We start from the raw sequence: 26,284 nt of genomic DNA on the forward strand, positions 1-26,284 counted from the left end.
TTCGTTGCCCGCGAAATTCAAAAAATCCAACTGGCAGTTGAATTCAAAAATTCAAATGCCCAAAAGTCCGTTACGCATTTTAAAATAATTTTAAACCAGCCACCTACTAAGTAATTCTGTTGGCCTGGTATTTCATATTTTCCCCAGTACGAATTTTGTAGTTTAAACTTCAAATTTCGTTGCCCGCGAAATTCAAAAAATCCAACTGGCAGTTGAATTCAAAAATTCAAATGCCCAAAAGTCCGTTACGCATTTTAAAATAATTTTAAACCAGCCACCTACTAAGTAATTCTGTTGGCCTGGTATTTCATATTTTCTCCAGTACGAATTTCCTCTTTAAACTTCAAATTTCGTTGCCCGCTAATTTCAAAAATTCCAACTGGCAGTTGAATTCAAAAATTCAAATGCCCAAAAGTCCGTTATGCATTTTAAAATAATTTTAAACCAGCCACCTACTAAGTAATTCTGTTGGCCTGGTATTTCATATTTTCCCCAGTACGAATTTTGTAGTTTAAACTTCAAATTTCGTTGCCCGCGAAATTCAAAAAATCCAACTGGCAGTTGAATTCAAAAATTCAAATGCCCAAAAGTCCGTTACGCATTTTAAAATAATTTTAAACCAGCCACCTACTAAGTAATTCTGTTGGCCTGGTATTTCATATTTTCCCCAGTGCAAATTTTGTCGTTATAACTTCAAATTATGCTGCCCGCGAAATTCAAAAAATCCAACTGGCAGTTGAATTCAAAAATTCAAATGCCCAAAAGTCCGTTACGCATTTAAAAATAATTTTAGTCCAGCTACCTACTGAGTAATTCTGTTGGCCTGGTATTTCATATTTTCCCCAGAGCAAATTTTGTCGTTATAACTTCAAATTTCGCTGCCCGCGAAATTCAAAAAATCCAACTGGCAGTTGAATTCAAAAATTCAAATTCCCAAAAGTCCGTTACGCATTTTAAAATAATTTTAAACCAGCCACCTACTAAGTAATTCTGTTGGCCTGGTATTTCATATTTTCCCCTGAGCAAATTTTGTCGTTATAACTTCAAATTTCGCTGCCCGCGAAATTCAAAAATCCAACTGACAGTTGAATTCAAAAATTCAAATGCCCAAAAGTCCGTTACGCATTTAAAAATAATTTTAGTCCAGCTACCTACTGAGTAATTCTGTTGGCCTGGTATTTCATATTTTCCCCAGAGCAAATTTTGTCGTTTAATCTTCAAATATCGTTGCCCGCGAAATTCAAAAAATCCAACTGGCAGTTGAATTCAAAAATTCAAATGCCCAAAAGTCCGTTACGCATTTTAAAATAATTTTAAACCAGCCACCTACTAAGTAATTCTGTTGGCCTGGTATTTCATATTTGTCCCAGTACGAATTTTGTCGTTTAAACTTCAAATATCGTTGCCCTCTAAATTCAAATAGTCCAATTGTAGTTGTAAGCCAGCCGCCTACTAATTCATTTTATTTATTTCAGTGGTCGTCCTTTAAATTTTATTATTTTATTTATAGAAATATATTACAAATCCTTTTTTGCAGATCCATAGTTCTAATCCTGGAGGATCCTACGCTGATATGGGCTCCAGAAAATCCTTTTCTCGTTATTTAGCTCTAGAGTCCAGAACTCCTGCCGCAGGACGAAAAAACGTGGTTCCCTAGGATGTTCCTGATGATCTATATCGATATACCCCATAAAGATGGGGTCATCTAAGGATGCAAGACAAGAAATTTGTTCCAGCTTTTCGAAGGACATTCCAGGACTTGGTAACCTCAGTCGATGTGGTTGGACGTGGAGTTCCATCTGGATGGCCAAAGGACATCCTGATCAGCAGTTTTCTATTTTTTTGACTTGTAATTTTGAGCTTGGTAAACTAGAAAATTTATGTAGCATACCTTAAAGGCGAATAAAACAAATGTTCTAAAAAATGTTGCCTACTTATTTGGGGGTAAAAAGAAATTATCAAATATTTCCCATGTCTTTTGAAGCATCAGGACGAAATCGGTGTCAAACGAATCCTTTCATCAAGCCAATAATCATTTGCCCTTTTAGGGTACGGAAATTAAAACAGAACCTTCTCTTTGATACGAAATGTTTCACCACCAAGCAACCAGCTAGTCAGAGTAAGTTTCTTAACTTCATTCACAATCATTTTTTTTATTAACAATTACACCGTACAAGATTATCAAAAATTGTTATACAACAAACAAAAAAATATATTACATACATGTATATGTGTATATGTGTGTGGGTAAATATAAAATGCTGCGCTTAGGTACGTAATAAAGACTCTAACTAACTGTACAATATGCAACTGTAAACGTGAGCTGGTTTTTATGTTTGTTTTTGTTTTTTTTTTATTGTTTTATCACATGAATTATCATTGTAGCTTCGCCAGTAAATGCTATACATTGCCACAATTCCAACACCATAAAACAACTCGAGTGTGAGAAGTTTAAAAATGTTTGAATTGAAATTCAGTAGACAACAATAAACTGACGAATCTGTGACTAATGCTTTGCACCGAGGTTAATACACTTGATTCTTTTATAGCCTTGCATATACAGGAAGATAGAATTTTTAAAAGATGTTCTCTGGAATCTTACATTCCAAGTACAGTATTGATCTGATTTAAGTGTTTAAATATATAAAATTAAAAATGTCAAGTTATTGTTTCTTATAATATGGGCAGAGGGAAAAAAGTTTGCTTTTCATCCAATCATCATTTAAGATTTTCCGGGCAAGGCTATAAAAATCTTCGACTAGCCGAAGCATTCCCAGTTAAGTTTGGTTTCAAATCGCCGCTTCACTGCTGCTTGGCCACAATTTGTGTGCTGTCCATTTGGTGGGTCAGCTCAGTAATGCCCTCCTCCTCCTCAGTAGTCAGATCCACCCAATAGTGAAGTTTTTTGCTGCGTAAATAGCTGGCCGAGTTATCAAAGACCACAGTGTCTGGAAGAGAAGAAAGGCTGTATTTACTTTACTTATGATAGTCTTATGGTTCACTTACATGTGGTATTGGGTCGAGTGGTAATGAATCCCACCTCATCCATTTCATTCGAATACACGGTGCCCAATGGAATTTCGCTACGTTTCTCGCCCGTCTTCTCATCGACACTGTAAATGCCAAACTTAATGTCATAGTCTATGGTACGGAACTCCCAGGAAAGTAATTGAGATTGAGCCGGTTCCTCTAGCTTATCGCCATTGACCTTGAAATGCAACTTCAGTTTGTCACCCTTGGCCACTTGCGTTTCGGTGAAATCTTTGTCACTCTGCTGAGTGCTTTGATCTATAAACAAATCCTCTGGCAATTTGCCACCCCAAACCATAAGGGATTTGCATTGAGGATCACCATGCTTATCGACCAATTGGCCACCCCAGGCCTTGGGAAAATCTTTGGGATCCACATGAGAGAAAAGCTGTTGCTGCCATTTATCCACACCCGTTTTATAGATCACTATCTTGCTGGTGGTGTTCTCGTCGAGGAACTTTTTCACTATATTAAATGCCACTGAGAACAATTTGGGTGCATTGATGATGTAGCACATTTTGAGCAATTCTGGAAAATTGGCCTCGTATTGCTTCACTGAGGATATAACACATTCGGCGGCTGGACGCCAGGCATATTGCTTTAGATTCACATCCTGCATATCGAAGAATACCACCAATTGACGTGCCTTCCAGCCATGTTTAAGACTTTGCTCATATGCTGATTTCATAAATCTTTCAATCAGCAAAACCAAATACTTTTGGAATTCAAAACGTGTCACGCAATGCATCATGCCCCAGATATCGAAGTTATAGAAAGGACAAACGAGCACTGCAAACAGAGAGAGACAGAATTAGCCAAAGTAATTAATATGGAATGTTTAATGCTTACCTGGCGATCCCTCATTGTCATAGCCAATTAGACCATATGGCAGATATTCCTTTAATGCTTTCGGTACATCCCATTTCTCAATATTATCCACATTCCACATTGCTCTCGTTTTCAGACTCTAAAAATACAAAAAAAAAAATAGATATACAAACATAAGTAACTTTTTAATGAATTTTTCATATGGAAACTAACCGCTCTTAACATTTTCTCAGCTGCCTCGAGATTCCATTTGCGAGCTAGTGGAAAAAAAAACAAAACCATTTATATTATTTGAATTGAAAATTGTTAAAAATTTCAAAACTCACCGCGTAGCCAACGTAAAAGAAAGTAATCATCATGGGTATCAACCAGAACATCGCTCATTTGCTTACGGAACTGGAATGAAAGAGATGTTAATGACAAATGATATGATATGATGTTATGATTTTGGTTAAAGAGAGAGGTAGGATTCAATATTTACTTGGAGTTCATCACGTCTAGCTTAACAGCTCTAGGTATTAGCCCTATTCCCCAATAAATGACTTTTATTTTAATCTAAATTCAAATAATCTTCAAATCGATTCGTTGTTGTTGAAGGTCGCGTCTTGTGACCAAGATTATCTTTATTGTATTATAAATATATATGTTTATATGTATGTATATAGGTCTGGGTCTGGGTCTGGGTCTGTACGTTGTCGAGCAATTGGTTTGTTGGCTTTGTTGTCTTTAATTGTTGTTAAATTGAATGTGACCTTGGGTGTTAATATGGCCAATTTTTGTTTCGATTTAGACCGAAAAGAAGATGTGTCTCTATTAACTAAGATTTCCCACTATTCAAATGGCTAACGACTTATGATTAATTTATATGGTATATTCATTAAGTTAAAATGCATAGTTAATACAATTATAATGATTTAATTGCAACTCGTGCGCCTGCCTATTCGATGGCTTATCAAATGAGCTGCTGCTGACTCATGACGCATTTAAAGCTCGGCTTGGCTCTAAGCCACAAAACCAACAACAACAACAACAACTGAAAAGAGAAACAACACCACTTTGATTTCAATAACGAGGCCGCCTTGAATACAAAACAAAATACAAAAAAAAACGAGCAACAACAAGTTGGCCGTTTAGTTATTTGTTAATGGCATTTCTGGTAGGTAGTAGTTGTTGTTGTTGTTGTTGTAGTAGTAGTAGTAGAGAAGGTTCACTTCCCTACCTCCCGACCCTCCCTCCCTACCCTCCTCCTTCAGTCTCTCTCTCTCTTGCCACTGAAATTTATACATACATGGATGTGAGGGACAAGTGAATTGCAGTCTTTTTGGTGCTTCATTAGCGCCGCGTTAACCAACTGACTGACTGATTATTGTTTTTGGTTATTCAAACTTCCTCATAACTGAGCTCCAAAAACACAATTTGATTTTTGTATTGTGGCTATCGTTGTCTTTGCTTTGTTCTTTCATTTTTGGTTGATGACTTTGAAAAAAAACCTGCAACTTGACTAAGTTTTTAAGTAGCCACACAAAATTTATGACATTGTATTGACCAAAAAGAAAACTTCTATAGCAAAGGCTACAGGCTAAATGAAGGCTAGATGAAAAGAATTTGTGGAATAGACCAAATTGTAGATCACTTTCTTTTTTGGCATTGGAAACTCGTTAATACTTAATGGCAAATCAAAGAGATATGCAATCTTTTTACTCCTCTCTTTCCAGTTGGACCATAAAGATGCAATAATTAACAATTTATCTTACTTTGATTGAAATGTGAAAAAGTTAATTTCCTTATTTGCAATATCAATTTCTACTAAGGCCTACTACTAAACAATTCCCAGAAATGGGAAAGGTGCGATATGTGTTTCACGTTTCTTTTCTTGAGTTTTTAATTCGTGCAAAAAACATCTATAAACATTTTACTATTGGTCAAATATCAATAAAGTCACGATGAGATGTTAAAGTTAAAAATTTCTTTTCTTCATTTTTTGTTTCATTTTGAGTGATATCCCTCAACTTTTGTATGAATCGCCGGGCTAATCCCAAGAAGTAAACGAGTTTTTAATTTATGCAAACACTTAAAAACCAGTCAAAGCTCTGCCATATTGCCCATTAGTCAGAATCGTTTTGATTTATGCAGAAATGAGCATCAAGGTATAGAATCAAATGCAGACACTGAAAGTATAGACTTCAATAAAAATTTGCAGGTTTTCGGGTTATGGAATATTATCAGGCATCTGATTTTGTTTACATTGGAAACAATTTCTTAAGTCATATAATAAGTAAGCTTCTATGATAACTCTATGTTAAAGTAGTTGCATCTGGATGATATTTACCACATGGATGTTAATTAGTAATAGAAAATAATTAATTACTTGAAATGTAACAAAAGTTTTGATCTAAAATTATGTTTTCAAACGATCGTTTTTATGCTATGGTGGTTGGAACGAATTGGAATCCTCTTATTATGGTTGAAAGGTGAAGTCATAGACACTTTTCAACAAAATGAATATACCCTTTTGGCAAGGGTATAATATTATGGAACGGGGCAAAAGATTTATTATTTTTTCTTCAGTGAAAGTTATGGACATGCTAATTATCTATTCATATATTCGTTATCAATTCGCTTTTTGCAATAAGATTGAACAAAAAATAAAAATGTAAAGAAAGAAGGTTTGATGGGCATGCAAATCTTAAAGCTTTAAAGCAATCAAATCAAATCTTTTAAAATTCGATCTAATTGAAAAATAAGTTAACCTTAACCTATCCAGCACTTTATAAAATTGCTGATCATAACTATTTGAAACTTATGAATCATCTTTCTGATTTATTAGTCATAAATGATTTTATTCTTTGATCATAAATGACTATTATGTCGAGAGAAAATGGTGCTCTAGTGCTCTAGGCAGGATTTTTTTCGATCAGTTGCTTGAGGAAACTTTTGGAGTCTTCTTTGATTCAGTTATGAAAAAAATTTATTTCACAACAAGATGTTTTAAAACTAATTCATGAAGGTGATTTCTATACAAGTTTTCGATATCAACATATAAATTAGAACATCGCTTTTCAATATGAAAGTTAGAACAGAAATAAAAATCGGTCAAAAGCTATTTTATTAATTCTTTTTTTTTTATAGTACTTTCTGGCAATCAACCTTATTTTTTAAACAGTATTTTGGTCACTTTCTAGCCGATTTCAAAATGTTTTTCCTCACTTAAATTACAATTTATTATATTTTAAAATGACATCAAATCTTGGAAAAATTAAAAAAATTATATTTTCGATCCGATTTTTGAAAATAATTAGCACAACTTCTTGCGGAAAGTAGCATAAAATTTAGTTCTTAATATTTTAATGCAGATTGACAGAGATTATTCGATCTAACTATTCTAATTAAAGAAATGAATTTTTTAAATATTCCAAAAATTTACTAAACTATAGGTTCAGAAAATGAAAGGTTTATTGGAGAATTCCGAGTTTCTTGAACATTTTTGATCTCGCTTGAAAAGAAACCTTGATTATAATTAGTGTAATTTACATTCTAAATCAAAATTGAGTTTAAAAAGCATTAAAATGAGATATAACTTTTAAAAATTTATGAACATTTGTCAAAGTTACAAAGTCGCAAAATTAAGAATTTTTTTTAAATTTATTAAGAATTTTTGTCATTTTCTCTTTTTTGCTCAGATCCATGTACATAATTGAACAGGGCTCGGATAACACAATGTAAGATCTTGACCAACTCTTTGGTTTCTAGGGGAATATTAAATGGAAAAATATATAATGCTATAAAGCCTTGCCCCCAATATAATTACCTAATCTTTTTCAAAGATTTATTTAGATGTTTATCCAGTCTCTTGATTGTTCTATCTCATTGTTGATACATTTCTCCTTGGAGAAATCTGTAAGTAGTCCCCAGATCCTATTTAATTTACCTAAACAACTTAACAGATTCGACCTGAATTATGCAAATTCTTTTGAATATGAAGTTTATACCTCAAGTTTAGACTCAAAACTTAAATTTAATAGTTTATCTAAAAAACAATGTACATAGATATGTACACATAATATGTTTGAAGCAAAAGTCTTTATCATTGTTCTATTCAGGTAAATTAAATATAATTAAATTTTATTTGCATATCTTTTGTAATCTTTGTACTCATATATTTATCATGGTGTTTTTTTTATCATTTCCATTTACATGGGTTTTTCCTTATCATTGAGAGCACAGTGCCAGAAGTTGTTTGCAATAAAGAACATGAATACAAATTGCTAACCATCAGATACCCTAACTGAAGCAGATGCATCGCTTTTTTACATTATCTTGTCTTAATTTAGTCAGTCTCAACCATAATCATAATTCCACTCAATTTCATGAAACAAAGTTCCTAACTATCGATTTGATTTCTACTCCAAACGACAAATGTAAGAAACATCTGATATACCTTCTATCTATAAAGTGTATATTCGTATAACTAGAGGAAAGAGAGACAGAGAGACCCAGTGTATAGAAGAACCTCTTTGCTCTACTCTTGCAAATTCTCTCACCTGTTCCAGTGTCTGGCGCTGTTCAGCGCTTATTTCGGGCAGTGGACCGGACATTATTTGCCTCTTTTATCTATTTACCAATTTGATTATTTATTTATTTATTTAAGCGTCGTTTAAATACTATTTATATGGCCTTTTGTTTTTTTTTGTTGTTGTTTTTTTTTTTGGCACACAACAAAGAAAAAGTTACCAAAAAAACACCGAAAAAGAAAAGAAATGAAATTGAAAAAAATAAACCAACCAAAAATTTATGAACATTTGTCAAAGTTACAAAGTCGCAAAATTAAGAATTTTTTTTAAATTTATTAAGAATTTTTGTCATTTTCTCTTTTTTGCTCAGATCCATGTACATAATTGAACAGGGCTCGGATAACACGGGTCCTTTAAGGCATAAGGCCGATAGCAATCCGTATGGGATTAAAGGAGTGAATGTTACAAACACGCAATAATTGAAGGCTGTTAAAGAATATATATATATATATATATATATATGTATATATATGGTAATATATATATATGTATATATATGGTAATATCTATTGCATATAATGTAGAAGTTTTGTATATAATATAGTCAAACTGATTTCGAAGTGCACAATTATTAACTTCAATATCACAATATATTTTCCACACGAATGAAGCCATGGGTTAAGGCTAGTATGTACTTATACATATATATATATATAATATATGAATAAGGTCTAGAGTTCATTGCGATCACATTGAAGTTGTGATAACTCGGGCCAACGCTCATATTTATTTATAAGTATTATATCTAGAATTTGTAATAAATGCAATTGCAATTATCCAACGCTTTTATGGCCATTTAACAAAGGGAACAACAAAGTGTGGGGTGGTGGGGGGTATGGGGGTGATGCTTAAATTTTGAGTACCGAAAAAAATGTCAATACACCGAAATAGGAAATTATACTCGTGGCTCAACGACGATGGCAACCGGTTCATTTGTTTATTCAATTTGCACCCTGTAATAAAAACCAGTCATTAAATGGGTATATTAACTCTAAGGAAGGTGAACTCTGAGTCTATAAAACTTTTCAGAGTATTCCACAAATGACTAATCAGCTGAATGACTAATTTCAACTGAGTTTCTATATTTCATGGCTCTGTGTCGTAGAACACAAGTCGTAATATCAGAAAAACTGCAGCCGGGCATAAACAAATATACATACATATGTATGTACGTAATTAACATGGATCAACAAACGACATGGTTGAATAAACTTTAAGATAAGAAACTCGAGGATAACACAATTTAGCGATACTCTTTTTGTTCAATAGTTCTGCAAATAATTTGTAGGGTAATACAAAGTCAATGCTTGCTTTAACCATTTAACCATAAGTCACCACATTTTCCACTATTTTGTGGGTCACACATGTGTCGCTGTTGTCTTCTCCTGTTGCTGCTGCTGCTGCTGCCGGCTGATATTTTATTTGTAGGCGTGGCAGTTTCCATTTCGATTTCGCAAACTCAGTTAATTTTTTAAAGTTTCTGCCACAAGAACAAAATCAACAATGGGCAGAAAAGAAACCAAAAAATTACGAGAGCAATGCGCAGAACAAGTTGTGTTGTTGTTGTTGCTGTTGTTGTTGTTTCTGAGTTGCGCATTGCCTCAGTCTCATTGGGGGCTATTGACCAGAGAGCAGCGACAGCGGCAGCGGGACAACAGCACAGTGTGCCTTAATCTGGCCAAAAACTGAAGCGATTTGCATTTCGGCTTAGTAAACTGGCAAGCAAATAGAATTGTTTCTCCTATAATATGGGAACAACCCGTCAATCCGTCGACTACATCTGGGAGTCATTAAACCATTTTACTAATCATTAGTCATAGTTCATTTAACGTTAAATCAGTTCAGTGATCCCTTGGGATCCCATTAAGCCCATTAATTGTAATTTATGATCGTGCCATGAATAATTGTTGAATAATTTAAAATTCTTTTTTTCATTCTTTTGGGAAAGTTTTGTAAGATCTTGACCAACTCTTTGGTTTCTAGGGGAATATTAAATGGAAAAATATATAATGCTATAAAGCCTTGCCCCCAATATAATTACCTAATCTTTTTCAAAGATTTATTTAGATGTTTATCCAGTCTCTTGATTGTTCTATCTCATTGTTGATACATTTCTCCTTGGAGAAATCTGTAAGTAGTCCCCAGATCCTATTTAATTTACCTAAACAACTTAACAGATTCGACCTGAATTATGCAAATTCTTTTGAATATGAAGTTTATACCTCAAGTTTAGACTCAAAACTTAAATTTAATAGTTTATCTAAAAAACAATGTACATAGATATGTACACATAATATGTTTGAAGCAAAAGTCTTTATCATTGTTCTATTCAGGTAAATTAAATATAATTAAATTTTATTTGCATATCTTTTGTAATCTTTGTACTCATATATTTATCATGGTGTTTTTTTTATCATTTCCATTTACATGGGTTTTTCCTTATCATTGAGAGCACAGTGCCAGAAGTTGTTTGCAATAAAGAACATGAATACAAATTGCTAACCATCAGATACCCTAACTGAAGCAGATGCATCGCTTTTTTACATTATCTTGTCTTAATTTAGTCAGTCTCAACCATAATCATAATTCCACTCAATTTCATGAAACAAAGTTCCTAACTATCGATTTGATTTCTACTCCAAACGACAAATGTAAGAAACATCTGATATACCTTCTATCTATAAAGTGTATATTCGTATAACTAGAGGAAAGAGAGACAGAGAGACCCAGTGTATAGAAGAACCTCTTTGCTCTACTCTTGCAAATTCTCTCACCTGTTCCAGTGTCTGGCGCTGTTCAGCGCTTATTTCGGGCAGTGGACCGGACATTATTTGCCTCTTTTATCTATTTACCAATTTGATTATTTATTTATTTATTTAAGCGTCGTTTAAATACTATTTATATGGCCTTTTGTTTTTTTTTGTTGTTGTTTTTTTTTTGGCACACAACAAAGAAAAAGTTACCAAAAAAACACCGAAAAAGAAAAGAAATGAAATTGAAAAAAATAAACCAAAATAGCAGAAGAAAGGCAAATCAAATTTCTTTTTCGTCTCTTTTTTCACACGCAAAATTTAGCTTTTCGGTTTTGTTCGTTTTTGGGTTTTGCGTCTTTTTTGTTTTTTTTTTTTTGCTTCTTCTCGCTGGTATTAAGCTCTTAACCGAAAATAATAATAATAAAAACTTTCTACTATTATTTAGTTGTTTGTTGCCGTTAGCTGCACATTTTGAGCGTAATTAATGTAAATTTTGTGTATCTTCTCTGTGAGAGGTTTTTGTGTGTTTTGGTTTTTAAACTTCTTTCGGACCGCGAAGGGTAATAATAATAATAATAACAATTATTATCTAACAACACAAAAGTGCACACACAAACACACAACACGCATATAAATCACAAGCACAGTCAGTTAAAAACAATAAAATTGAAAACAACAAAAAAAACAAAGTAAAAAATAACTAGCCAACACGCTGGCAATTTGTTTGCCAACTTTTTAGAATTGTTTTCCGACAATGCGAGATAACCCCGGATACCGATACCAGATACCCAAAAATATCGCCCGATATACAAAGCCCGCGTCTCCTCAGTCTGAACGATGCATTCGCTTTGAGCGCGGAGACCAAACTGGCGTATGAGTGATGAGCAAGCGGTACTTAAGCATGCCAAATGCGAATGAGAGACAGAGAAGGAGAGAGTGAGAGCAACGCCGGCCCTCAAGTTACGGAGAGGTAGAGAAATAGAGAGCTAACGCCAAGTTAAAGCCGGGTCAACAGAGAGATACACAAAACAGCTAGACAGAGAGAGGGCGAGTAAACAGAGCAACAGAGAGAGGCAAAGAAGAGTACAGATATGCAAACTTACAGGTGCTCTATCTAAACAATATACTTAAGCTATCAGTGGCGGATTCTCAAGAGGGATTCAAATGCAAATTAGCCCCTCTTACTCTCACTTAAACTGTATCCAAGACCAACTACACCTCAAATAGTTACACCTCATAGATCCGCCCCTGGTACTAGCACTTGCAAGTGACCTCAAAGATCAGATAAGGACTACAGAAAGAGACTGCCAAAAGGCAATGAGCAAAGCAAAGAGACAATCTAAATGTTTTTTGAGGCTGTATCAAAAATTATTACGTCTAGGCCTTAATAATTTGGTAAAACAAACAGTTTGTGAATAAATATTAAAAGCAAACAATTTGTACTATCTCAATTCGGTTAGTTGTGAGAGTAAATAAAAATGGCACGGAATTGGCTTAGAGTGTAGTGGTAGTATACGAATAAAGCTTATGATTATCTTTATTCTCTTAATATTTTATTTTATGTAGTCTAAAATCAAAGATTTTATTCTTTGTTCTATTGTTTAATATTCAATTTGATTGTGAACTGTATTATCAGTCAGCCCTGGGAGTATATATTTGATATTGAAGGGGTCTCTTATCAAAATTGGCAATTCTGAGTACTATTTCTGCATGTTCCACAAATATAAACAAGTGTTTAAGGAGATAAGATAGATGCCGTTGTATTAAACATTGATTAGGATTATATTCGCGCGGGCCCGGACTGGGACCCTGAGGGCCCACCGGGCATTCAAATTGAAGGGCCCCCCTTTTACATCAAGTATGATCGCTTATGTGAATAAAACCAAAACGACTTCTTACAAACAAACAAACAATTTTATTTGGCTATCTTTTTTCAACAATGCACTTCTACGTAAGGCGTAATTTTACTAGATTTTAAATCATCAAACAGTCAAAAGTTTTTGAAGTAAATTGCTCTGTAAGTGTAAGGCTTTAATAATGCGTTCATTTTCAATTTGATTCAAGTTTTTTTTTTCAACTGCCATAAGCAAGAAAGTTTCTAAAATTTTGAAAACAATGTCTAAAGTTCCAGTAGCTTACAGGGCTTCTGAATTCCAGGGGCCCAAGCGTCCATCAGTTTATTACGTTTAAAAAATGATTCGTACTGAGAACCTCGTTTGAAGGGCCCCTAGTGGCTAACTGGTATTTTGCTACTTCAACTTTATTATGGTAAAAAATGATTCCTACTGGGAACCTCGTACGAAGGACCCTAGTGACTAAAAACTGCTACTCTACTACATGAAATTTCATCAAAAGGGGCCCCCTACCTTGAGGGCCCACCGGACATTTCCCCGGTGAGCCAGTCCGGGCCTGTATTCGCGTAAACTGAATCAAAAGATAAGTTTGAATAGCAAAAACCGTTAGATGTCTAAATGTTGCAGCGTTTATTCGCCAGAGTAACTACTTTTTAGCGACCTCTGCCGGGTCATTTCAGAGTTATTTTTTCACGCCATCTATATTTCACATTTGCTTGCCCACTAGCGCCATCTGTCAGCATCAAGAGAAGGGCGCCGAATTTAAGTGCCGAATGTGATGCTGATAGAAAGAAAAATCTTTGAAAATTTCCATTTGGCTAAAGATTCTATGGAAATTTGTCAGTTAAAACAAATTTCACACTTTCTCTATTAAATTATTGAGGAAACGAGGCCAGTCTGAATGCCCCCAAAATATCCTGTGGATATTTTAACGACTGTTTGCTATATGAATGTGGAAATGTTTTCAATATTTTTATAGTCATCACATGAGGTGTGAAAAATTTCAATTGATTTGTGTGTTTGCACTGGCAAATAAAATGCTGAATGAACTGAAAACCCATCCCTCCACAATAGGGAAGAGGTAATTGAGATTAATATTTGCGGAGGCGAAGGAGATTCCATCTCCTGGCTGTTGCTGCTTCTGCTGACTGCGTTGTCTTTGCATATGGGAAGCGTTCGTTCGCAGGCCATCGAGTTAAGCGTTCGAATTTACTACTTTTGCGTCACAACATTGGCTAAATGGTTGGCCGAGAGAGAGAGGAGTGGAGGAGGAGGAGGTAGATCGCACAAAAACTTAATAATTCAAAAATACTTATTGAAAAATAAGTTATATCTGTTTATGAAAACAAACAATTTTTCCCCCAAGAGCATTGCCAAAAGACGCAGACCAAAAACCAAGTCCAAGACCAACCAACCTAGCCAAGGCAGGCGGCAGGCAGCAGGCAGCTAACGTGTCTAGCCACAGCTAGGCCAACTCAAATTTTATCGACACATGATAGGCGTAAAATTTTATGAATTTGCTGAAAACATCGAAATGACCAATTAGGCAAATTTTTAATGCAATTTGTCGACGTCAATCAGAAAATCAGCAAAAAAAAAAACACCAAGAACAACAAAACGTTAATAGAAATAGTATGTAAATGTTGGATCATCGCAATTAAAGAATGGAAGAAGCAAAAATCATGTGATTCAAGTAACGATATTTAAAACAAAGATATGTATAGAAAGATCCAACCGGGAGCTAAATTGATAAGTAGTGTGTAAAATGAAGCGTTGAGTTTTCCATATCATCACCAACAAGTTATAAAATTAAAGATTATGGCAATTTAAATGGGTATTTTTTTGTGGTTTTTGAATAAAACTCGAAGATTCTATCATGCAAAAGTGCTGAGATCTTGTTTCAACGCCGCATATCCATTGGAAATGTTATAAATGTAATCTATTATGATAGTGCCTTAGTACATTGTGTAGATTTTGGAATCGGTTTGAATTGTTGGCTTATTCTACGAATTGGCTCATTTATTTGCTTTGCAAATTTGCCGGCGTTTTAAAATTGATTTGATCTTTAATAAGTTAATCAAAACAAAAGAAAAATAAAAAACCCAAGCATTGATGCCCATTAATTTTGAATTCTTGTTAGTTCAACATCAAACACACTAAATCCAATGGGAACTATTTGAAAGAAGAAAGATACTAAATACTAGAATTGAAAAGAACTTTATTTTAATTTTTTTCTCCTCTCCTTCCCTTTGGTGGCTTTCAACGCTTTTAGCCTTCTCAAGAGATATTCGTTTGGGGTCGTGGGGGCGTAGTAAAAACAAAACGCAATTCCCCTTAAATACAAATAAATAAAAGTTCATCAGACAAAAGACGCAATCTCGTAAAGAGTCCGAAATCCCGTGGTGGCGTTGGTATCAACTCAATCAGCTGAACCATTTTTGCTTGATATTCTTTCGCCACTTTGCACTTGAAATTGACCGCCCATCGGGATACAGAGAGAGAGAGAGAGAGAGAGAGAGAGAGAGAGAGAGAGAGAGAGAGAGAGAGAGCGAAATAGAGAGAAAGAGCGAGATAGTGAAGGATTTATGTTTGTTGGTTGGTTGTACTTGTGACGTCACATCAAGACAGTGATGCATTTAGTTCAATTCCAAAGAAAATTCCCCTCAACATTTTTAACAAAAATAAACCTTATCTAGATCTTCTGGATCCTAATGAAAAAAAAAGAAAAAGAAAACAGGAGTGACGTTAGCGCCACCTAGAGGGGGCACACGCCTACGACTGGCCGTTTGTTTGTGACGTCATTCATCCCCATTTCGTCGTTTCCGATATCGTCGTGTGCCCCCCTCGTAAAATTTTCATATACTATTTGTTTTTCTATGTTTTTTTTTTTTTTTTCGTTTTGTTTCTTTTTTGCATCTCTCTTTGCCTGGGTAATCTGAATAATCAAGAAACTAAGTCTATTTTTGGATGATTGCACGAGATTTTAAGTTTATTTCTATGGCCGGGCAGATAAACAAACACAATTGAACAACAACAAGACGAAAATGAGGAGAATGATCACTTAATAATTATATCTACCATGACGGGGATCTCTAAAGTATGATTGTGTCTTACATGTGCGCGAGTAAACAGCACAGGAATCGAAAGCATGCCATCTCCCCCCATCCCACCCACTAAGCTAACAAGCTACCATCGATTACGATCGATCGGATATAGTAGATCGATCGGGGAATGACTTGGTTCGATTATGTCTGGCTGGATAAGTGGCTGCCGCGAGACGTTTGTAGGGAAGGATGGGGATGGGGCGCGGCATAGGGTTTTCGAATTGTGCGTTAAATGATTTGCAATTTATTGCAAAATGTAAACTTTCTGTCGAAATTCCCCCAATTATATATTTCACATAAATATCATACATAAAATTTCGTAGAAAGGAGATTTTGATGAACGAGTTCTCTGAACTCATTTTTAAAGAATCGAGTAAATTTATTTTGAAGAAACTGAATGTGACTCGAAGCCTCGAATTTGATTTGATATGATTGAGTAAATTAGATAAATGAATTCGTGGGAATTTTTTTTGTTTTGTTTTAGAAGGATTTCCTTGGAAAATTTCTTAGCTAATGCCCTTGGCCTGAATGGAAACTCTGTTCGATTCTACTCGTTTTTTTCCAGTTCCTGAGATCGCGTCGATCGTGACGGACGGACGGATGGACATGGCTATGGCTTGAACTCGACTGCTGATCAAGAATATATATACTTTATATTTATATAATTTCGAATATTTCATGATGAAAATCCTAAAGAACCGCTTAAAGGCGGTTCTTTCTTTAGGCAGAGTTATTCAACTTTAGGCCATTCGTATCAAATTTGATTAAGGTATTCGGTGTATTTTGTTTTTTTTTTGTTTCCGCTAATCTCAAGCTTATACCGAAGATGATAGTTAGTTAAGGCATCAAATTTGCAATTCTTCACAGAATTGTGCAATAAGTTGTTACGAAATTGTTGTTGAAGTATAAATTTAATTCAATGTAATTAAATTTTCTAGCATCACCTACGACTACAATTCTAGAAATTTAAAGGTCGAAAATGTGAAATATATCTTCGGCACGTGTTGTGGCATTTAAGTAAAGGATCGACGGCTGCATGTAGTGAGTGGAAATATTTTTATATTCAGGGATACTTGTCAACTCATGGTGATGCTATGTGCGTGCAGTTAAGCCTAATCCGCGGGTTAGTTGACCCCAATTTTCTGTTACTCAAACCGATGCCCTTCTCCGTCACATCTCCTACCCCTGTGTGGCACATTCATTCTACTTATATGACTAATCGCTGCCTTAGCATTATCCTGTTGCCAACCCCTCGGATTGAAAGGAGAACACTGTTGCTTGCCATTAAAACGGGGCAGCCAAATGTGGTTGAATGTGTCCAGAATGATTTGGCGGATTTTTGTTGCTTCCTGCTTGCATTTGCTTTTGACAAACAAATTAATAAGAAAACGAGGGCTGGGCTTGGGACCGGGACAGGGACGTGCCCCTTTTGTTATGGGCCCCCCTCCTATGAAACAGTCTCTCTGTCTCCCTCTCTCTTTCTCTCTCTCTCTCTATCACCCCATCCAGTACAGTGGTCTACTACTCTATGCGAACTCTCCCGCCTTAGAGCGCTCTACTTGTGGTCATAATACGCGTAATTTTCCTTTTGTAAGCTTTTCGATCTATGATTCCCAGGCAGCACGACAGGCACAACATGCGTCCGTCCGTCCGTCCGTCCCTCCGTCCGTCCATCCATCGGCCCGTCCACCCTTCAATTTCAATTTCAATGTCGTTGTCCTTGGTTGCTTACTCTCCGACATAATGACTTTTGATTACTGCGCCATTAGGAGATTTTGTGTGTGAGCTAGAAGTTTCATTCTCTCGACTCGAATCCCTTACTGTACATCTGTTTCATTTTTCTTTTCACAGAACTTGGGTTTGGGTTGGGCTCGGGCTTAGGATTCGGCCATGACCATGCCTGGCAGGATGTCCATGTTGCTCTTGGTCACAGTAATCGATGAGGGATCCCACCCCATTCTTCTGGGTAATCGTTTGGATAATTCGCGTACATTCAGTATCAAAATGGATAAATTTTCTTTCGACTTACCGCAAAACAGTAGCTGCTGCCTAACGATGCAGAGACAGAGACAGAGAGAGATAGAGAGAGAGAGAGTGCTTAAATCCGAATAATTCCAGAGTTTCCATCAGTTAGGCATCACCTATTTTAAATAGGGTGAAGATTAATGTTAATTTGGTTAGAAAACTAAGTAAAATTAGCAATGTTATAGCTAAATATATTAGGATCGTTGAATTTTAATAAAAAACTATCTAAAATATAATCAATATAAGCATTTTTTATTTAGGATAAAATATGATAATTACGTTTGGCTAGTCACTAACTCAGTAGGTCAATTTTTTAAAGTGTACTATACTTCAATTATTAATGCCACGCCTTCCATTAAATTGAATATATGTTTGTATTTACGAGTGTATCCGCCTCACTTTTAACTCAATTGCGTTTTACTAAGTGCCTGTCCTTCTATTTCTTCATCTTCCACGCTCCCCGCTTTGCTCTCCTTCATATGTGTCTTTCTTTTCTCTCTATTAAGTTAATTTTCCACGAATTGTTTATGGCATTTGTTGCGCATTTTTTGCATAATTTGATGGCCTTGTCAAATGGTTGAGTAAAAGAAGAGGCTAAATCGTAGCGGTACGAACATTAAGCCTGTATTCTATCATTATAAATTAAACAAGTTTTTCAATAAACTGCACAAGTTGCGTATACGCAACGTGTACAAATGTCTTTGTGCAAGTCTTGTGACATAGTTATTTATGTAGAGGACAGTGTGTGTCTCAGGTGTGGCAAGGCTAGCAAAGCGGATGGCAAAAAGTATTTGTAATGTTCATGTAATCTTCGACACAAGTTACATATGTATGTATATATAGAGTCCTTGCTGGGACCCCACCTTGCTTCTTCACCGCCACCTCCGCCTCGTTCTCTAGAAAGATTCTTTTTTGCCTTCTATTTTTACCTTTTTTACCTATTCTCCTTTGTTAGCTTCTTGGTTCTCTGTTCGCTTCGAGCTGTCTTTAGCAGTTCTTAATGCTTAATTCTGTTTTTGTTATGTGCATCCATTTTTGGAGTAACTTTAGTTTAAAACTTTTCTCCTCTGGTAACAAAAAGTTTTCCTTTACCAATTCCACTCCCATTGCCTATTCTTCTGTCTTCTCTCTCTGTGTGTGTGTGTGTCTGTGTCTGTCTCATCTCAGGTGTCAAAATCAATTTTTAACGTTTGCGATAAAAACACGAAAACAACAAACTGATTCTGAAACTGAATCTGAAACTTATTCTTTTCGTTTGTTTCTATTTCTTTAGACGAGTAGGGAAATAGTAAGAGGGTAACGTGGTGAGGTGGTAAGGACTGATGGGGCATGGGGAGAAGTGCTAATTATCGTAAAAATCCTTTTACCTGCTTAGTGAAAAACACTTGGCCAAAGTTGTTGGCCTCTTGTGTCGCTTGTCGAGCGGAAAAGTGTTTTTCCCATGACAATTTTCTAATTAAATGCGACATTTTCAATTCGAATGCAAAACTCAAGATGTAAATGCAACAATTAATTAGTTTTTGTGCACTTCAACAATTTATATATCCATCTGTCCATCAATCAATGTCTCAATCAATTATGCGGGTTTTTACATTGTCCAAGTACATACACATACACACACACACACACACATACATACGAGCTCAAGAATCTTGAAGTTTCAATCAAATCCATTTTAGTTGTTAATTAAAATGTAATTTTTCATAATCTTCTTCAAACCGAATGTCATAATCAACAAGCAAAGATTTTGTTAATTAAATAAGAAAACTTTAAATCTGCAATGACCGATATTAAATATACCCTAAATTATTAAATATACATAGTTAAATTTTCATATCTTCGATATACTTTAGACCAAGGAAGAATTGGCCAACCAAAATTGGTGCAGAAATACTTTTTTTTTTTGTAAAATGTGTTTATTTATCCATCCAATAATATAAGATTTGTATATAATTGTTTAAATATCTATTTATTTAGATGTAATCTTGCTTGGAATGCTTGAAAGCATCAGATCGAAAATGTCAAAAGTCACCAGCGGAGATAATCCAATTTAAAATATTCATTCGATGTATAGAAAATAAATCTTATAAGCTGTATTAAGATATTTGAAAATGTTTATAACAATATATAGGATATATAATTTATTTGTGTGACGGTAAAATGTGTGAAGAGTAAAAAAGAAATAAGCAAATTTTAAAAATTCATTCAAACAGTCTCAAAATTGAACTTGTTCTTAGACCAATTTTAGTACGGATTCGTCCCATCCTTTTCTAGCTTATAAATCGTTATTGAAGTAGACATAAGTTTATTTTATTTTTACATCTTTTGCCAAATTTGAGGAAACATTAAGTAAACCTCTAATGGATTTTAATGAAATATAATTTCCAAACTCGCAATTGCTTTAGTTACTTGGCAAGTAATTAAAAAGAAAAAATCTGAAAACTCTATGAATAAAAGATTTCAAATTTATAAAATTGTTTCACATATAAGAAAATAAGTCAGTTTTGTGCTAATTTTGAATGCAGAGTCTTGTGGAATTGGCACGTGGCTACTTATGTGGAAATCGAAAGTGAAAAATGTATATTGATGGGTGACAAATTTGTGTATTGGTTTTAATCAGATTATGTGAAATGCTGCAAATATCAATATACCCAGCGTCAATTGGTAGGATAGTGCAAAGAAGATTGCAATTAGATTCAAGTAGATAACATGTCATTCATGTCAATGACAACTCAAATCCTTAACCACCACCACCACCACCAGAGAACCACCACTTCAGCTACTACTATTACTACTACTACTACAACATCACCACGATGGAGTGGAAACCACCTGCCCGCATTTTGTGAAACCGAAACACACAAATCACACCTTGTCCTTTCTACATCGCCCCCTTTGCAAATGTCCTTGTTTGTTCCATACGCATTTATTCTTTCCCTTTAGCTGGTTTTCTTTGGCTTGCGGCTGCCATTTGTAGACATCTTGGCAAACAAAGTCCTTGGCACACACACAGACAAACACATGAGATGAATATGTGGCACATGGTGCATGGGGTTTGGCCTGTTTCATGCTATCAAACTCAATCGGCAATCGGAAATCTTGCAGTGCATGCCAGGATCTGTTTGTGAACAACTCAAATTACCATTTCGATTCAGTTTTAATGAGATTTGGCCGCTTTCATCTGCCACAGCCAAGGATGCGCCAAGCCAGGCACAAGAACGGGCACAAGTTATGGGGTTTGTTGTAATATCGTTTTCCGCTCGTTAGTCCTGCCAGCTGAGACATGTTTTTTTCCTAGCGAAGGCCACAGGAGCGCGATGAGCGGGAGAAGGTGAAGGTGGTTATATTTATACATACATTGGTTTGGCTTTATTTCTTACATCTTCAATGCCTTCTTTTCTCCCTTGGTATTTTGTCCTTCTTCTTTCTTTCCTGTTTATCGAATAGTCTACATTTTCTTGGTACAAATGTGGCAGCTTCCATTTGGTCAACTCTATGGCGACTCTTGTCGATTATCCTGCCACTGCGGTCGACAGGTTAAAAACGGAAAAAGAAGCAACCGCTGGAAGCAAGAGATGTAGGCACAACGACCGGGAGGAGGAGGAGGAGAAGTAGGAGAAGGTTATCCCTCCTCTGTTGTAGCTCCTGTTGCCAGTTGGCCATAAAAAATCAGTGAACCAATTAATGCAGTACAGCGATTCATACCCTTGGCAGGATGTCGAGCTCATTGTCCATTGTCCTTGTTGCCTGCTGCTTGCTTCTCTTGTTGTTGTTGTTGTTGTTATTGTTGTTGTTGCCCATCATGCGCGTGCCTGACCCGATAATGCCGCCAAATGTTTTCCTCGCTGAGCATTAAACACACTTTACGCCCCAGTATGAAAGGACATAGGGACAGGGACAATGTTGTGTAAGAGGAAGCAGCGCTTCATTTGGCTCGGACAAAAAGTGGAATACTACAGTGGAGATGCCATGCCAACGAACAAAACTGCTTAAGTGGAAGATATGATCCAATCATGGGTCCATTCCAATTTTATTTGAAAGCAACAATGAAAACTAAATGAAGAACTTGAAATCGGTTTCTTTTAGCTTGTCTTTACTGTGCACTGTGCACCTTCTTTTACCCATACCATACTTAAAGACCCTGCTGCTTATTCTGCCACTTGTTCCGGTGTCGAGTTGCACACGCGGCGGCGGCAGCGGTGGCGGTGGCAGCGGTGGCAGCAGCGGCCTCAATTCGAAATTGTCTGCCCTTTCACCAGAGTGCCAGCTCCTAGCCTGGTGGCTTCGTCTGTTTCCTCCTCATTTAGTCCAGGTGCACACATATGTGTATAAGGATACACGCAACTCCTGTCTACTCCTCAATCCTCCTCAACCTTCTTGCACACTTCCCCCCCACTTACTCTTATTATTCCTCTACCCTTAAATGAATTGTGTTGAAAATGTTGGTTTATTGATTTGTAAGTCGAAATTTAATTGAAAATCAGCTCCCCGACTCCGATCCCATTTTGGCTTATACTTTGCTACTGGCTAGTCCAAGAGAGAGACAGAGAGAGAGAAAGAGAGAGAGAAGCAAGGCAAGGCCAGATTCCAACCAACTGATAGTGGTCAGGCTCATATTTTGCGGTGCACTAATTAGAAAGTGAGCTGGCCAAAAAAACAAAAAATGAGAGAAATGAAAACTGTTTAGCACGGCAAGTTTTAGCAATGAAAGGCCACACACACACACACACACACACACACACACACACACACACACACACACACACACACAGACTAGTATAACCCATGGACTAAAAGTGCAAGGCTTGGCTCTAAAATCTAATTACTTGAGTGAAAGAGACGACGACATGGGCCAGGGCAGGGTAAGGTAAGGATAGGGGCCAAATGGCGCAATTCTCGAGTTTATCTCAGTGTACTGAACAGGTCAGTGGGCAGCAGGTGAATGAAGCATATGATTTTGAAAATTATGAACCAAGCGAAATTAATATCATACTCTTAATTGCATTTACTCATTGTGGATAAGTTCTGCCCTAAATGAGAAGCAGAATGCAGCTTGGCAACATCAAAATAATAAGAAAGTTTTCCCAAGATTGAGCGCCATGGCTACGGCTTTTGAATTTTCAAATTGAAATTGAATTTCCCAAAACAGAAGCAAGGAATTGTTGTGAAATTTCACTTAAAGTTATTAGACTAAATAAAACAAACAGATTTATCATATTCTCGAATTTTTTAAATCACATAATTCATCAATCAGATATTTTTGCTTTCGAAAATTAAATCCTTTTTCTTGAAAGTTCTAGTAACAATTAAAATTGAATTCGAATACTTTTTAGAAAAACTGATTTACATATTTATTCCCCTCCCAGCCAACTCTCCCGAACTGATAGGAACCACTTGTCATCTTCATCTTCTTCGTCCTGAAACCTTTGCTCTCGGTAAAAGTAATAATAATAAAAATAGTAAATGAAATGAAACAAAGATCAAATTCAATGGAATTTGTTTGGCTGTATGCGCCGCCTTCTCAAAGGAATAATAAATTTATTTCTGTTCAAAAACCCAAAAACTATTTAAAAGGTATTTAACCTCACGAAAACAAAACATCGGGCGCACGAATGAAATGAAATGAAAGGGGGCCCCCTACCCCCAGTCCCATTCCCTGCCCCTGCAGCACTTCCGATACGATGGAATGCCTTCCTGCTTTTGCGCACGCGTCCCCGATTTGAACTGAAGGAAAACATCTGCCCCGGAGTGAAAAAAAGGAAAAAAAAATAACAGAGATTTGCCCCCGCTCTCAATCAGTGCGCTTCCTGTCAGGACAGGACACGACACGACACGATAACATGTGTGTGTGCACAGTCAGGACGAGAGCAAGGCAAGGCAAGGGCGAAGGCGACGACGAGGGTAAGAAAGAGTCCTTTTGTGCGTGTGTGTGTGTGGGTCTACGCGTGCTGCTAATGCAGATGCCCTAGGAGAAGATGAATTTTCGGAGGTGGGGGGTCATCATCATCCACATATTGATATGATGATCAAACGAAATTTGCAAATGCAGCATTTGTTGCCCATGATGATCATTCGACCAACCGAGTCCAATTTGCAGTCAAAGGATTTCTGTGGAACTATTAAGGAATGCTGCTCATTATGATGCCAACGATGATTCACAAAAGGACAGCTGCCTGGGTGGTTTCTGCTTTCCATTTAAGCCGTTTACCATCAAAGTTGCACTTAATCAGTGTTAACAAGGAGCCAAACAAGCAACAGCGGCAACAACACCGAGCAGCGGCAGCAGCAGCAGCAGTTGGAGTACGTGCCTGGGACAAGAACGAGAACATGTCTCGTCACAGCCATTAGCAGGACGAAACAAAACAGCAGCAGCAACATCATCAGCAGCGATGAAAGCTGAGACGAGAGACAGAGAGAGAGAGACAAGATGGTTGGCTGGTTGGTTGGTTGGTAGGTAACCACCCGGTAAGCACTTTTCGAGTGCCACACAAGTAATGCCAGGCCAGGAATCAGCTTAATCCAAACATGCACACGTACCGTTCCATTTCGTTCCATCTTCAGCTTCAACTCCAACTCCAACCCATCTACCATCCCACCCCTCCACCTATTCTCTCGCTCTCAGCAACTCGTTATCGCATTGCCATATCGCTTATTAACCCTCCCATCCCTCCACTCCATCAGCGGGGCAGCTGGAAGCGTCAACACTTTCTACACTTACTCCCCCCGACCCCCAGTCTTCTTTTGGCATGGTGTGTGTGTGTGTGTGCACTTGCCCCGGATATGCTTGAGATGATGTGCTTGTGCTTACTTACTTTTTGGTCCTCCTATCAGATTCAGATTCCTCCAGCTGCAACAGCAGCATCATCCTCTTCATCCTCCTCATACCTCCACATTAAATGCCTTGTGCGCTTCTTCCGGTTTATATTGGTTGCTCGCCGTTTCTTTTTCGTTTTTGCCCTTTGTCTTGTTGTCGCTGTCGTCGTTTTCGTCTTGTGTTTTTCGGCTTCGGTTTCTGTTTTCATCCTCAACCTCATCTTTTTCCTTACTCCTCCATCTCCTGTACTTTTCGTGCCACTGGTCTCAATTTCCCAAGTTGGCACGAGCGAAATGTCCTTGCATTATTCACATCTTCTCTGCGCTAGCGTTGATGTGCCCTCCACTTAGTTAGCTGTCGGTTTTGTCTCCTATTCCCTAAGCTTAAGTGCAGTTAAGCATCTTAATAACGCCATTTTTGTCCCTTACATAAGCTCGCACAGAAAACAGACAACAGAGAGCAGAAATTATACCAAAACCACCAACCCCAACATCTTGGGCAGAAGGTAAGTGAGATTAGCAAATTGTGTGACGATCGAAACCACACTTGTGCTTGATGGAAAGATGTTCAGGATCAAATGTCTTACGTGGGGCAAAATTGATTTACCCCAAATCCATTAGAAAGCTAAACTAAAATCTCAACAAATCTTTCAAATTATTTTTGATGAAAAAACTTCTTAGATAAAGTTAGCATATTGTATCTAAATGTTTGTATATAATTTGCAACCTGGAGTTAATTTCTAGAAAGTAAGATTAATCTTTGCTCTAAGATGACCACTAACTAGTTAAGAATTACAACAAATAGAACATAGGTACATCAAATGTCAAAATAGAAAGAAAATTCCAACGTTTTGAAGTAATGGCATTACTTCATATACGTAGATTTAAATATATATTCATTTCTTTTGTGAGGGGTTAAGAAAAAGCAAATTAGAATTAACTTGTGTGTGTCCTCCATTGAATCAATCAATGATAATGCCGACATTGTTTGCCATTCTGGCTGCCTGGCTACCTGCCTCTGCCTCTGGCATTGGTCATTCTTCGTTTGATTGTTTTGATTTCTACAGCAACAAAAAAAGAACACAAAAAGAAACAAAAACAAAAAAAAATTAAAAAGAAATCCACATCAAAATCGAAAAACGGAATCTCTGTTGGGTTGAGGTAGTGCATAAAATAGCAACATTTACTTAAATATTTGACGGGAAGCCCCACACACACACACACACACACACGCACAGAGAGAACGATTGAATGGCCAATTGGTAAATGAGGTGAGTGTATGAATGAATGGATGAATATATGGAATG

General features: G+C 36.5%; 1 protein-coding gene across 4 annotated transcripts; it reads right to left on the reverse strand.

Moving 5' to 3' along the window:
• Window positions 1-2,158: 2,158 nt before the first annotated feature.
• Window positions 2,159-12,034, reverse strand: LOC6638897 (SEC14-like protein 2). Of its 4 annotated transcripts, none has more exons than XM_047012211.1 (7): window positions 11,915-12,034; window positions 11,204-11,336; window positions 4,185-4,254; window positions 4,072-4,115; window positions 3,880-3,997; window positions 3,007-3,819; window positions 2,159-2,948 (listed from the first exon to the last, which is right to left on the reverse strand). In XM_047012211.1, exons 2-7 carry the CDS (start codon window positions 11,255-11,257, stop codon window positions 2,803-2,805), a joined length of 1,245 nt encoding a protein of 414 aa, XP_046868167.1. In that variant the 5' UTR covers window positions 11,258-11,336; window positions 11,915-12,034; the 3' UTR covers window positions 2,159-2,802. The 4 variants fall into 4 exon arrangements, with proteins under 4 accessions (XP_046868167.1, XP_046868169.1, XP_046868168.1 ...); XM_047012213.1 differs by having other exon boundaries at window positions 11,971-12,025; XM_047012212.1 differs by having other exon boundaries at window positions 11,964-12,025.
• Between the last annotated feature and the right edge of the window lie 14,250 nt (window positions 12,035-26,284).

The sequence above is a fragment of the Drosophila willistoni genome (assembly GCF_018902025.1).
Source record: "Drosophila willistoni isolate 14030-0811.24 chromosome XR unlocalized genomic scaffold, UCI_dwil_1.1 Seg144, whole genome shotgun sequence".
Taxonomy (NCBI): Eukaryota; Metazoa; Arthropoda; class Insecta; order Diptera; family Drosophilidae; genus Drosophila; species Drosophila willistoni.

Bases quoted from the DNA above. Each gene is read 5' to 3' on its own strand.
- LOC6638897 (XM_047012211.1), bottom strand. From the start codon at position 11,257: ATGTCCGGTCCACTGCCCGAAATAAGCGCTGAACAGCGCCAGACACTG. The intron at 4,116-4,184 runs GTGAGTTTTGAA...TTTTTCCACTAG, and splicing joins TCTTTTACGTTGGCTACGCG to CTCGCAAATGGAATCTCGAG. The intron at 2,949-3,006 runs GTAAGTGAACCA...CTTCTCTTCCAG, and splicing joins CACTCGACCCAATACCACAT to ACACTGTGGTCTTTGATAAC.